Raw genomic sequence first — 15503 nt, 5'->3', positions numbered from 1 at the left:
CATATCTGTTCCATAAAATGACCTTTTCTAATGACTGCTGGCTGCCAAGCTCCAAAAAGCACAAACAAGGACCACATAAATATCATAAAATTAGTCTGTACAACTTGTGTGCTGCATTCCATAGCTTTTGAAGCCATATGATGTATTTGTGGTATGAAAGATCAAAATTTAAGTCATTTTTTTTAAGTCAAAATTTAAGTCAAAATGTACAACATGTTTAATACATGGCGGGATGCGTTTGATGTACAGCATAATTGCGATCTGTATTGAAAATATATAAACATGTATCCAAAATATATTAGTGGAAATTATTTTATTATTTTATAGGCTTAAATATAAGTGTACAGCTTACAACTATACAACTAAGTCAATTAAATAAAAATTATTTATGTAAATATAATAATTTTCCTAATGTACTGAAGTTGATAAATCTATATTAGAAATATTTAAAATATATGTATGTTTTTTGTTTATTTATTTATTGTCCCTTTTTTGTATATGTTGTATGTATTGAAATATATTTTAAAAAATACATCTGATTATATTTTGGGGTTTAGAAAAATGTGAGGCTGCGTAAAGCATGAATTTTCAGTTTTGGGGAACTATTCCTTTCATGTGACAAATTTGGATCATCTGTTACATTCAGTGTTGAGATATACTTTCACATCTGTTGCATCTTTTTAGAGCTGGAGACAGAGCTAACATCAAAGGGCTTCAATCGAAGATGTTCAGGATCAAGACAAGATGGAGTGGCATAGTCTGAGAGAGAGACAGACAGTGGTGACAGGTGCACTGATAAACGAGAAACGCATGGGGTGCAGAGGAAAGAAGCTAGAAAGGCTGGTGTGACAACGGGACTGACATGAAGATGAACCATCTGTCTTTGACACAGATATAGACTGACAGTTACAAATATGCAAAGAGAGATAGAAACCTAGTATGTGAGGGGTAAGATAACTGGAGTATGACAGCAAAGTTGGTGCTTTGGGAAACCCAGCCCATGTCGAAAGAGATAAATATAGAAAGCCAAAGATATTTTTTGTTTGTTTACATGCTTGGATTGTGAGCAGAAGATCCTTTTTCATGAATTTTAGATGTCAGGATGCCAAAGTCTGTAATAAAAAGTCTGAGATTTCAATATGAACTCAAACATTCTCATCAGAATTTTACAAGACCTATGCCAATATTTTTTTACAGCTCGACACTATGTGTCAACAACTCATTTGTGCCTGTTTATATTTTTTCCTATGGATTTTTAGCCAGAACATCTAATCCAAAGTCAACACTTAAAGGATAGTTTACCTAAAAATGAATATTCTGTCATCATCTACTCAACTTCATGTCAATCCAAAAGTGGTGGACTTTCTTTCTTCTGTGGAACATAAAAGAAGATATTTAGAGAAATGTCTAAAAAACATTTTTTCATACAGTGGTCACCAACATTGTTTGGTTACCAACAGTCTTCAAAATATGTTCTTTTGTGTTCTGCAGAAGTAAGAAAATACGTATTGTGAAAAGCCCAAATTTAGTATATAATTTATAGTTTTAAAATATGGTATCCTGTAATAGCCAGTGTCACCAGATTTTTAACAGTGTATTTGTGGCAACAGCAGCTGCCAATTTTCTACTGTAAATTTAACAGGATTTTTACAATGAAACTTTAACCAATACAATTCAACACTGACATTTTAGATCCAACACCATAGCCATTAAATTTATTAACCCCATGCCTTTAGGATTCAATTTAGTCAATTTCCCATTGTATATTAAATGCAAAATAAATAGTGGTTCCACTTTATGCACATATAAGCATCTGTTTTGCCTTTATAAAGATGGATTTTGTCAAACATGCTGTTTAGTATGCCATGCATATTAATATGAAGTGCTATTGTGTTTGCTGTCATGCCTAAGGTCACATCCCCAATCATTCATTTTCTCATTGTCTAACAGGTTTTGACGCGTCATTATCAACAGGCATCAGTAAAGTGAGCCACAGACAGAATGCCCACCAGCACTAATGCTCTTCTAGAAAGAAGTAATGGCTTTTCCATCAACCGACAGGACCGTTACAGTGGCCATTGTCTCTCAGTCCAGGGTATGGATGGTGTTATCTGAAACCTTGTCTATAGCGTGACACGTTTGTGTTTGTTTATAATAGGATCCATGAAAAGACAGTGTATCTGACCTGTTTAAAAAGATGTGTGTGGTCTATATTTGGACTTCTATGGACATCTGAAATGGGGAGATGGTGAATGCGAGCTGGACGGAGATCAAGAGAAAAAAGAGCTGGTCTTTGATATGTCCCAATGAGAGAAATGCCTTTAATGGATTTGTGATCAGATCAAAGGGATTGAAAGGGAGGAATTACAATGCATTTGTTATAAGGTAGCACCTGTGTCCCTTTGGTATAAACAGATAACACACCAAATGGAGACTCGGGTGCTTGAGTGATATAACCGTTTGTAATGACAGGCTTACACATAAAATAAAAGCAATACATCAAATGAAAAACCCATTGAAGCGGCCTTGCTTCACACCATTGCAGCTCTTTCTTTCGCATGTGACGGATATTTCTCAGGCATTTAAGAATGTTTGGTGTCAGAAAAGCGTGGCTTAGCCATATACACAGATTACTGCCAAAGCTCTTGCATAATAGGTCCTAAGACCTCATGTTAAGCGTTCAGATTTACAGAGCAACAGCTTTAAAATGTAATATTTAGGCATAAGCTAACAATTATAATGTTGCTTAATACCAATAATGTTATAGGATAACTCCAAAACTATATGGTAACCCTTCTTTGCGTTCACTGGCTCCAGCTCAACACCAGCATTGTATTTATCTTTTAGCCACTTGGAGGTTTCCTGGCGTTGTTCTTGGTTTCCCACATTGCCATGGTTTCCTTACAAGCAGAGTAAAGCATGCAAGGGAGGCAAAAGCAACCAATGATGAAAAGTATATTTGAATTTCTTTCCCTATTTTTTTAGCTTTGCTTTTTAACAAAATACTGATTCATTTAATAGAACAATATGAGGATGAGGTAAAACTTATGGTTAAAAATATATATTTTATTCTAAAATCTATGCCGTTTTTGTTCACCAATATGTTAACGATTCAGGAACATCTTTATATTAAAGGGTTAGTTCACCCCAAAATGAAAATGTTCTCATTACATTACTTACAAACCTGTATGAGTTTCTTTCTTCTGTTGAACACAAAAGAAGATATTTTAAAGAATGTCCATAATCAGACAGTAGACGGCACCCATTGACTTCCATAGTAGGAAAAAAAAATAGGCCTACTACGGAAGTCAATGGCTACCGTCAACTGTTGAGTTACCAACATTCTTCAAAATATCTTCTTTTGTGTTCAACTCATACAGGTTTGGAACATCTGTGAGTAAGTAATGAGAAAATTTTCATTTTTGTGTGAACTAACCCTTTAAGTTGTTTGCGATCATATTCTTGCTGTATTTATACTGTTAATACTCTTAAGTGTACATTTCCTCGTGACACGCTTTGTCATAATAATTATTAGAATAATATAAAAAGTTGCAAAAAATAATATTCGTTCTCAGTGGATTCAAAGTCAAACCTTAGATATTTCACTTCTCTCCACTTGTGCACACACACAAACACACACACGGGGTACACACCGAGTTTGCTCTCTTCCTATTGGTTGTTCAGTTTTTACACAGACTTGTTATCGAGACTCGCATATGAGTTGAGCTGCAGCAGAGGCGCTGCTGATCTGATGCTCTGCTCCAGATATTAGAAAGTGAACATAAAGTAGCACTCTCCGTTCACAAGCGAAAATGGGAGTTGGGGTAAGTAAAATATGTTTTAATAATAATAATACGTGTTTCATTTTAAGCATATTTGATATCTAGATTAATGGAGGTAAAGATCTTTTATGACAGTTATTTTCAGAAAAAAAAAGTATTATATTAAATATCTTAAGTTTGCTGGTGAATATAGGCTACTAGATAATGAAAACTTAATTGAATAAAAATGTCAGATTCTGTGTTGTCATTATGTATGTTGTTGGGTTGTGGAGTGGTTTATTGTTTCTTATTCTATGACTGCATTCATTGTATATTTCAGTTTGTGGGAGTGTAGTAGGCTGTAGTATGACCTGTGGAGTGCATGCAGTATTACTATTCATGAGGAATCATGATTTAAAACTGTGCTTCCACTGTTCAAATGTATTGTAATTGTTCTTGCGCAATGTAATAGTTGCACGTGTTCGTACTAGTACGCACTTCCTAAAACTAGTTCCACAGTCACAGGCTGTTGTTTCTGAGTGAAGTTTTCTCTCCTCCCCTTAAGAACATCGTGTGCTTTATCTAGGTCAGTTCACCAGAATTACCTCAAAACATTCTAATCCTTTTTAATAAGAATAGAAAAAAGATGTCAACATGTAGTTGCTTGCCTCATGATGTGCTGCACCTATTTTCATAGTGTAGACTCATAGGTTCTCTCACTGTACAACCAAACAAATGTGTTTGATTGGGTGTTAAGTGGGATTGATTGCAACTGATGAAACATGTTTTATTCTCACAAACAGTTGCTCCCGTCACACTCCTGTGTGTCACCTTGAAGGTGGCTTAACATTATTGCCTGAAGCAACAATTGCAGTGAACTTTGGTTGACTGGACACAGCTAAATAAAACATGAGTACAAGTCTTGTGCTAGTGTTTATCTGTGAATGTGTGACCCTCACACATATTCTGAGATTAACTAATGATACTCCCACGGTTGCCTACTCATGTTCTCTTTTGGAGAGGAAATGTACTGAGGGAAAAGGCTTTGTTGCTTCTGCTAATTTCTTTTCATTGGATAGAGGCCAAGGTGACATAGTTGCTTCGATGTCCCTAGTTGAGACTGGCTCTGTGCCACAGAACATTTTTAGACTTGTTTGTTCCATGTATTAGATCATGTCCAGAGAAAGCTGATCCCTTCGATATACATCAAAGACCCTTGAAAAATCAGGAGGTTGGCAGTAAGTTGAATGTGTTTTAGTAATCAGATAGTTGGGCTTGCCCTCATCTTCACCACTTGAGATATGATATAATAAGGTATACTAGAAAAACATGCATTTAATATATAGTTTGCATTATATACTGTTCATTTTCTTTTTAATAAAGGTATAGTTGACCAAAAATTTTTAATTCTGTTGTTATTTTCATCAACCTTCATGTTGTTCTAAACTTATGTGACGTCCGCAAAACTCAAGAGAACATTTGAAGACTGTTTTCTATCCTCTTTTTGACACAGTTACAATGAACGAGACCTAAATCGCCCAAGCTTCAAAAAGGATGTAAAAGCACCAAAATGTCTCAAAAGTAGTCTGTTCAACCACTTTCCAAGTTTTCTGAAGCCATACAAATCATTCTTTTGAGCCAGATCTTTCCAGTGAATCTGTTGGTCTAATTACAAGAATCAGTCTGATTTGGTTCTCAATTGCAATTCACTGATGCAATGATCTGGTCGCAGCTAACTTCCTGGTCGAGTTAACATTCTATTGGAGGAGAATATTATCCGTGAAAAACAGTGTAAATGGCAGTCTGTTTCTCACCTAAATATATTGTATGAATTCTGGCAACTTGGAATATAGCACACAAGCGTACAAACCACTTTTATGGTGTGAATCCTTTTTAGAAGCTTGAAGAAAGCATGCATGAAGTAATTGCATGAAAAAGAGCAACAAGCACAGTCTTCACAATATCTCTTTTTATGCTCCACTGAAGAAAGATAGTCATTTCATTTTGTTTAATTTTTTTTATTCTTTGGGTGAATTGTAACCTAACTCAGTAAACAATTGTCACAGCCAAGAACTCCAAAAGTTATTTTTTAATGTTTCAAACATCTATTTCAGGATGGACGGGACCAATATGAGCTGGCGGCAACGTCAGAGCAAGGAGGGAAGAAAAAGAACAAAATCAAGAAGAAGGAGAGTGATATGGATGAGCTGAAAAAGGAAGTGAATTTGGTAAGTGCTTCAGTATAATACACTCTGATAATTTTTCTGAAATAGACAGAAAAATCTTGGAATTATATTTATTTCAGGATGATCACAAACTGACTTTGGAAGAGCTCCACCGCAAATATGGTACAGACTTGAGCAGAGTAAGTCCTCCAAGTGTTATTCTCTCTTTTATAAAATTACTCTTAATAAATCACCAGTGAACAGTAACTAACATTGTCTTCTCCGTGACTTCATCAGGGTCTTACAACCGCCCGTGCGGCAGAGATTCTGATCCGTGATGGACCTAATGCCCTCACTCCACCTCCAACTACCCCAGAATGGGTGAAGTTCTGTAAGCAGATGTTTGGAGGTTTCTCCATGCTATTGTGGACCGGTGCCGTTCTCTGCTTTCTTGCATATGGCATTCAGGCAGCAATGGAGGATGAGCCTGCCAATGACAATGTGAGAGGCAATGCTGAAAAATATGTGTGTTCCTTTATAGGGTTGCACGATATAACGACCAACATATCGGTATCGGCCAATATATGTTAATTTTTAATGTTATTGTTATTGGCCTGATAAGAACATTTAGCCTATATATTAAAGTCTATAAATAAAAGATTATTTCCTACAGCTGAGACACTTCAGATGTGTTCTGTTCGCCATGATGCTTTTAAATTGCTTGAAATATGATTGGAATCACTTCAAAAAAGGAAAATACTGTTAAATGTGCAACATGTGGAGCGCAAGTCTGTCATTTAAGCTACATAAAATTAGAATGAGAACATCTTCTTCGGACATGGCTTTTAATGTTGATATAAAAATTTGGATTTATATTTATCGGCCAATATATCGGTTACCGGTTTTCAAATATAAAGAATTATCGGTTATCGGTATCAGACAAATTTTCATATTGGTGCATCCCTGTTCCTTTCCTGGATGTATTATATCTAATCGTGTCTATCTCTTTGTGCAATGCAGCTTTATTTGGGAGTTGTGTTATCAGCTGTGGTGATCATCACCGGATGTTTCTCGTACTATCAAGATGCTAAGAGCTCAAAAATTATGGACTCTTTCAAGAATTTGGTTCCCCAGGTACATATTTCCTTCATTTTTGTCTTTAAACCTAATAAACTAATCTACAAGCTTAAATGCATTGTAGTTTTGTCTTCTTGTGTGTTTTTTGTTCAGATTATAAACTTTTTTTCTTTTCTAGCAAGCGTTGGTTGTCCGTGATGGTGAGAAGAAGCAAATTAATGCTGAAGAAGTGGTGGTTGGTGATCTGGTGGAAGTAAAAGGTGGTGACAGGATCCCTGCTGACCTGAGAATCGTGGGCTCACATGGCTGCAAGGTTATTATGAGCCTGTATTTCTTACTTTACCTGATCATTGTAGTGAGAACTTCATTTTTCCTTTCTGTGGCAGTGGCATTATGTAAGCATATCTTTTAAATTGGATGTTTTAAGGTGGATAACTCCTCTCTGACTGGAGAATCAGAGCCTCAGACACGGTCCCCGGATTTCTCAAATGATAATCCTCTAGAGACCAGGAATATTGCTTTCTTCTCCACCAATTGTGTAGAAGGTATTTTATATTCTCATTCACTACAGATGTTCAGTAAAGTGTTTCACTTCTATTCTCATAATTGTCAAGATTTCATTGTAAATAAAGTCATACACTTTTTTTATTTTTATATTGACACTTTTACTTTTATTATTACTCATTGTATCATTAGGTGGCGAAAATGTTATTCTTTATGATGAGTCATTGAAACATTTTCTTTCCTGATTCGATTAGTTTAACAACTGTGATTCAGGAACACCAGTGGTTAATTCTCCTGTGGTTTTATTTGGAACTACTTTTTTTGGCGAAGCAAAAATAGACAAAGTAGCTGGCGATATTGTGTCTAAAATATAATTCACATAATATTTACTTCTTGTTTATTGAACTGTTGTAATATAGCAGTATCACATATTTAAATTGTATCATATGTAAGTATGATTTATTTTACATAGACTGTTAAAAAGTTTGGGGTTGTAAGATTTTTTGAAAAAAGAAGTCATGCTCACCAAGGCTGCATTTAAAGTTTTGATCAAATATACAGTAAAAACAGAAATATTGTGAAATATTATTACAGTTATAGATCATTTATATATATATACAGTTATATATATAATACATTATTATAGTTTAAAAAATTGTTTTCAAGAATTGTTTTAACATATAGCAGCCATTACTACAGTCTTCAGTGTCACATGATCCTTCAGAAATCATTCTAAAATGCTGATTTGGCACTCAATATAATTTTTTTTTTAAATTATTATTATAAATGTTGAAAATAGTTGTGCTGCTTAATATTTTTGAGGAAACCATGAAACCTTTTTCAGGATCCTTTGATGAATGAAAAGCTCAAAAGAACAGCATTTATTTGAAATAGACATTTTTGTAACATTATAAATGTCTTTACTGTCACTTTTGAACAATTGAATGTGTTTTTGCTTAATAGGAATTAAAAATGTTTTAATTTATTCATTATTTTTTAAAATACAAGCCTGATACTTTGGTGTTCTTTGCTTCTCATTTGTTTTAGGTACTGCACGTGGCGTCGTCATCAGCACCGGAGACCGTACTGTAATGGGCCGAATTGCAACACTTGCGTCTGGCCTAGAGGTTGGGCGCACCCCCATCTCCATTGAGATCGAACACTTCATCCACATCATCACAGGCGTGGCTGTCTTCCTGGGTGTCTCTTTCTTTGTTCTGTCTCTCGTTCTTGGTTACTCCTGGTTGGAGGCTGTTATCTTTCTTATTGGCATCATTGTGGCCAATGTGCCTGAAGGTCTTCTTGCTACGGTCACGGTAAGTTAATTCAAACTTACTTTGTTTGAAGGTTAGGCCCTTATATTTGCATGACACCTACTCTCTGTTTCTCGTTCTTTAGGTTTGTCTCACCCTCACAGCTAAACGTATGGCTAAGAAAAACTGTTTGGTTAAGAACCTTGAGGCCGTTGAAACCCTGGGCTCAACCTCAACCATCTGCTCCGATAAAACTGGCACATTAACGCAGAATCGCATGACTGTAGCTCACATGTGGTTTGATAACCAGATCCATGAGGCTGACACCACAGAGAATCAGAGCGGGACCTCTTTTGACCGCAGCTCGGCCACCTGGGCCTCATTGGCACGTGTTGCTGGGCTCTGCAACAGGGCTGTGTTCCTGGCCGAACAGACCAATGTGCCAATTCTGAAGGTTTGTTTTTGATGTGATGGATAGATAGGTTTGTATTTGATGTGATAGATATATATATGTCACCTCTTCATTGTGGAAACTGTAAGATTTTAAATGAAATATCTCACTTGTGTGTTTAAATGTTTAGAGAGATGTTGCTGGGGATGCGTCTGAATCTGCTCTGCTGAAATGCATTGAGCTTTGCTGTGGATCAGTGAAAGAAATGAGAGAAAAGTACAGCAAAGCGGCAGAAATCCCTTTCAACTCTACAAACAAATACCAGGTACTGGATTTAGGATCTTACATCTCTCTAAATATTGCAAAAACAATACGGATTCTTATTTGGAATGCAAATAAATAAAGAATATATTTTTAATAAATAAAATATTATTAAAAATAATAAAATTATAATAAATAATTAATTGGGTCTGTGTTGAATTGTGAATTTACAAAAACATGAAGCTGTTACTTCAAGCATGGTAGGAACATTCTTTTGTGTGTTTTTTTCTTAAGTAATCACACTAAATAAAAATGTTCAAACGACAGCCCAAATTTTCACATACTATTAATCAAATAAATCTTATTTGAAATGATCTGATGCTTGCTTTGGTAGCTGTCGGTGCACAAGAACCCAACTGGTGGCGCAGAGTCTAAACACTTGCTGGTCATGAAAGGAGCCCCGGAGAGAATCCTGGAACGTTGTGCTACTATATTGATCCAAGGGAAGGAACAGCTTTTGGATGATGAAATGAAAGAATCCTTTCAGAATGCTTATCTGGAGCTTGGGGGCCTTGGAGAAAGAGTTTTGGGTAAAAAAGGAAAAAAAAATGCTTCTTCAAATAAAGGTTGAGAGTTCGCCTGAGCAAATTGTGGACTGATCATTCACGTTCTTCTCCAACAGGCTTCTGTCATTTCTTCCTCCCTGATGATCAGTTTCCAGAAGGTTTCCAGTTTGATGCTGAGGATGTAAATTTCCCTACTGAGAATCTGTGCTTTGTGGGTCTCATGTCAATGATTGACCCTCCACGTGCTGCTGTACCTGATGCTGTAGGCAAATGCAGAAGTGCAGGAATCAAGGTAAGCAGAGATGCGAGTCCAGCACATGTGCTGAATTTATTACATAATTATAGTTTACACAAATATTTCTGAACTATTAGGTTATCATGGTAACCGGTGACCATCCAATCACTGCAAAAGCCATAGCAAAGGGTGTTGGGATTATTTCGGAGGGAAATGAGACGGTTGAAGACATTGCAGCTCGCTTGAATATACCTGTCAATGAGGTCAACCCCAGGTATCACAGTGTGTTAGTTTTAATATAAATGTTATTGTAACTTGCCTTGACATAAATCTCAAAACTCAGTGAATGTCTTTTTTCAGAGATGCAAAGGCCTGTGTGGTTCATGGCGGAGACCTGAAGGACCTCACGGCTGAACAGCTAGATGATATTCTGAAGTACCACACAGAAATTGTGTTCGCCAGAACGTCACCACAGCAGAAACTGATTATTGTTGAGGGGTGTCAGCGACAGGTACTGACTGAACTTCTGAATATACCTTAACAATGGGTTTTGGACCTTTATAACTCAATTAGACAGATTGTTTAGAACAGTTGATTCCATAGACCCCAAAATTTGGTGAGGGACCCCCTTTTTAAAATAAAAAGGCAACTAAGTATTATGTGCATTTAAGATTTTTATTTTTTTTGAAAGAAATTAATATTTTTATTTAATCCCGAAAAAAAGTTTCCACAAAAATATTAAGCATCACAACTCTTTTCAACATTGCTAATAGTAATAAATGTTTCTTGAAAACAAATCAGCATATTAATTGATTGCATTATTTGGTAATGAAAATAAGTTGTTTGCAAAATTAAATGGTTGGGTTTTACTTTTGCAAATAATATTATAATTTAATTGTTTTATTTTAATACTAATATTATTATTTGATATACATACCTGAAGATAATTAAACCGTTATTTTGTATAATCTTTTTTTATTTTTTGCTAAACATTGTTAAGCATCTTTACAAAGAATATTGCCTAAAAAGATAAAAGATGGTGGAAGGATCGAGGTGAAACTTTGGAAAGCAGAATGAAAAATAAACAAAACAGTTAATATCATCTTTGGGGTTAAGCATACTTAACTGATACCTTAACATTTTTCTAATTTATCCTAATATACAAATACAAGTTTTCCATTCGCCCCTTAGAAAATAGTAAGCAAATTGCAATTTTGAGTTAATGTTAAAACATAATTCCTGTTCCAAAGGGAGCCATTGTGGCTGTAACAGGGGATGGTGTGAATGATTCTCCTGCACTGAAGAAGGCTGATATTGGTGTTGCTATGGGCATTGCGGGCTCAGATGTGTCCAAGCAGGCTGCTGACATGATCCTGCTAGATGACAACTTTGCCTCAATTGTCACAGGCGTAGAAGAAGGTACGGGAGACCTTTATTCATATCTTCTCAATGTTGTGGGCTCCTCTATTAATGTTTTCTCTCCACACTAGGGCGCCTGATCTTTGACAACTTGAAGAAGTCCATTGCTTACACCCTGACCAGTAACATCCCTGAGATCACACCCTTCCTGTTCTTCATTATCGCCAACATTCCCTTACCTCTAGGAACTGTTACCATTCTGTGTATTGACCTGGGAACAGACATGGTCAGTGCTGAACACACTGGGTTATTTTCTTTTTCACACTTGCATTTGGTCTTTCTACTAAAAGATGACAGTTAATTATTTTTATTTTTGTTTTGTTTTCAAGGTCCCTGCTATTTCTTTGGCATATGAGGCTGCTGAGAGTGATATCATGAAGAGACAACCCAGAAACCCTAAAACAGACAAGTTGGTGAATGAAAGACTTATTAGCATTGCATATGGACAGATAGGTAGGTGGCCATGTTGTGGCTTTGTTCTAGTCGTCTAAATGGTTAGCATTTTGTTAGCATGTTGAGAATTCCATTCCAAGTTTTTGCTGACTAACATGCTACCATTTAAAATCCTTACATCACTTCAATATTGCTTTACAATTAAAAAAATAATTTAATGCAAGATCTTGTCTGGTTCTACAGGTATGATTCAGGCTCTGGCTGGATTTTTTGCATACTTTGTCATTCTTGCCGAAAATGGCTTTCTACCATCAAGACTACTAGGAATTCGTGTAGGTTGGGATGACAAATATCTAAATGACCTGGAGGACAGCTACGGGCAACAGTGGGTAGGTATTATGAATTATGTTACAGTTGTGAACCATGATTTGCTACATGCTAGTTAGGGGGAGAAACATTGTCATTCTAGAGAGCATTTAATTGGATAAATGTCTGTTTTGTGTCAACAGTATTGCTCTATTTTCCCACAAGAGTAAGGCATTTTAAAATGTATATACTACTGTAAAAATTTTGGGACTTTTAAAAAAAAAAAAATTAAGAAAGTGTTACGTCACACGGTAGTGGAAATAGCACGAAGATGATAATAATGATCTTTAATAACAAAACTCGGGAACCAGGAGAAAACCACACTAAACATTAACAAGAACAGATGAAGACTGAGGGAGAACACAGGGTATAAATACACAGAGCAAACAAATGGAACTAAATTAGATCATTAACAGGACACAGGTGAAGGAGATGACTAATTAGACAGACGGGAAAACTGGGGGTGCTTCTTAATTCTTATTTGTGCATCCTCGTTACCTTTCCTCGCGAGTGATTCCTTCAGAGTCAACACGCGGTGAATCTGACTGCAGTAAATGTGCAAGATATTAATAAAAGTGATGTTATTTCAGCCAGCGCACATACCTGTATTTACATCCTGTTTTCGGCTGAAGACCACAGTAGTCGATTGTCGAGTTCACGTGCATAGGTTTAGTACGTACGATCATGCGCCCGAACTCGACAATCGACTACTGTGGACTTCAGCCGAAAAGGCTAAAAGCAGGTTTAAAACTTGCCCCATTGAAGTCAACAGGGTGCAAATTTTAAAAAAAGAGGATAACACGGTGTAGGCAACACCGATTTTTGTCGTTGTTCTCTGTACTGACAGCACTCCAAATTTACAAAAAAATGAGCTCAATGTTAAAATTGACCGGAGTTCTCCTTTAAGAAATTTATAATAAATAATAATAAAGCAAGATACCCTGTTGAAATATGTGAGATATGTGGTTTATATAAACTGCAAAGGTAAAGTATAAATTAAAATGATTGTGACCTATGTAAGGGGGAGGAGAATTGATAACGTGCGTCACGTTTAGTCGATAAAACACTTCCGCATAGGATACACCTGTGCATCCTCGCTCATAGCGCCTCTGGAAGCCTCCTCACTCCTCGATCCTCGACTCCTCGCGGTGCAGTTAGAGAATTGAGATGTCCTTCAAGAAGGCTGAGCTCGATCGGTTTCCGGGTCATAGGATGGAGGACGGAGGAGAGAGGAGACGAGGAGGGATATTGAGAAGCACCCTGGGTCACAGGACTAAACCAAAAACATGATGAAACAAGGGAGAAAGTCTCTTCTGCTTACCAAGGCTGCATTTATTTAATAAATTTTCAGCAACCATTACTGTACATAGTACATCTGCTAAAATGGGAATGAAATCATAAAAATTTGGGTTTGGGGGCTATTATACAACTTGTTGAATTTCATGAAGTCTTCTTAAGCAATACTTTTAGATTAGTATTTTACCAACACATTGTTATGTTTTCTCAGACATATGAACAGAGAAAGATTGTGGAGTTCACTTGCCACACAGCATTCTTCGCCAGCATTGTGATTGTGCAGTGGGCCGATCTGATTATCTGCAAGACCAGGCGGAATTCTGTCTTCCAGCAGGGAATGAAGTGAGTCTGGGTGAACAAATGAGCTCTGAATGAGCATAAGCCACATTCTTGAGGAGATTTTCATTCATTTATTGTCTATTTACCACATTTTTGGCCTACAACTACAGGAACAAAATCCTGATCTTTGGATTGTTTGAGGAAACAGCACTAGCGGCGTTTTTGTCTTACTGCCCTGGCATGGATGTGGCTCTCAGGATGTACCCACTCAAGTAGGCTAAAATGTATTTGTATAAAACAAATATACAGTTATTTCTTGCCTGCTTCTTTGGTTTATGTTCTGCGCTCTATATACAGGCTCAGTTGGTGGTTCTGTGCCTTCCCATACTCTCTTCTCATCTTTATTTATGATGAAATCAGAAAGCTTATCCTTAGAAGGAACCCTGGAGGTAATCTGCACCCTTGTTCTAACCATTTGCACTCTATTGTAGATTGTCAATCGTATCATTTTCTATTTTCCAACGGTAGAAATAAAAAAAGTATTTTTTTTCTTTCTTTGCAGGTTGGATGGAAAGAGAGACATACTACTAGACCATCATGTTAGCACAACTTTAGTGAGTTATCTTTGTGGCGTAAGAGTAGTTTTTCTGCTCTGAAATTAACCTGTACATTTAAAAATATTTTTATATAGAACAACTGTAGTACTGAGATTCTGCTGACACTACATGCCATGCTTAAGATAGACTTGAAAAAGTTTTTAATTGTGTAATTTGAATAAACTGTGTCGACTTCACTAAAGATGTGGTCTCGTTCAATAACTTCTTGTCTTGTATAGGTGACAGTAAGATTTTTGTATTTAATTTTGTAATTATCTTGTTGGCATAGAAGGACTTATGGTCAATATGGATTTATAAAACGGTTAGTTCTGGTCCTTGATTCTGATTTTTTGAGCCGTGTTTGAAGTTGTTTTAAAATTCCTGAAAACATACAGTATTGCTGTGCCACTGAGTATGTATGTTGCTACATCTGTGTTGCTTGTCAACCATTCCGCTTGCGAAGCACAACTGTTTCTGAAGAACTACATTGTTTGGCGATTTATTAATATAATTACATATTATTTGCTTTGTTTTATTTTATGAAACCTTGCTACAAATATGGAATAACCACTTTATAAAAGCAATAAGCCCTGTGAAGCCGTGTTTTACAGTGAATTTGTAACAGTTAAGGGGGTTTTAACAACGCCCCTTAGCTGTTATAAATTCACTGTAAAACACGGTTTCTTAGGGCTTATTACTTTAATATACAGCAAATGTGCCAACATTGTTTTTGTGCCGGAAGCAAGTGATATTTTTGCAGGTATGTACTGCATATTTCAGCCTAATTAATTTATATGAATTACACTTCTAAATGTATTCGTAGTATTTATAAATAAATATATTTAAATGTATTAAGAAACATCAACATAGTGCCTAGGTTTAGGTTGCTTGTTATATAGTTTTTACTAGAATGTCTTTTTTTTTTTTTTTTTTTTTTTATT

At 36.1% G+C, this 15503-nt stretch overlaps 1 protein-coding gene across 1 annotated transcript; it reads left to right on the top strand.

The window, feature by feature from the left end:
- Nucleotides 1-3622: 3622 nt before the first annotated feature.
- On the top strand, nt 3623-14764 carry atp1a1b (ATPase Na+/K+ transporting subunit alpha 1b). Its single transcript, XM_079880755.1, has 22 exons — nt 3623-3824; nt 5876-5989; nt 6067-6126; nt 6224-6427; nt 6947-7060; nt 7182-7316; nt 7431-7548; nt 8555-8823; nt 8906-9214; nt 9342-9476; nt 9807-10002; nt 10095-10270; nt 10351-10487; nt 10574-10724; nt 11464-11632; nt 11704-11858; nt 11962-12085; nt 12269-12414; nt 13899-14029; nt 14137-14238; nt 14324-14415; nt 14529-14764. Exons 1-22 carry the CDS (start codon nt 3813-3815, stop codon nt 14555-14557), a joined length of 3078 nt encoding a protein of 1025 aa, XP_079736881.1. The 5' UTR covers nt 3623-3812; the 3' UTR covers nt 14558-14764.
- The last annotated feature ends 739 nt before the right edge of the window (nt 14765-15503 follow it).

The sequence above is a fragment of the Squalius cephalus genome (assembly GCF_949319135.1).
Source record: "Squalius cephalus genome assembly, chromosome: 9".
NCBI lineage: Eukaryota > Metazoa > Chordata > Actinopteri > Cypriniformes > Leuciscidae > Squalius > Squalius cephalus.
Note: the sequence above shows the minus strand (reverse complement) of the source record. Positions and strands in the feature narration are given on the sequence as shown.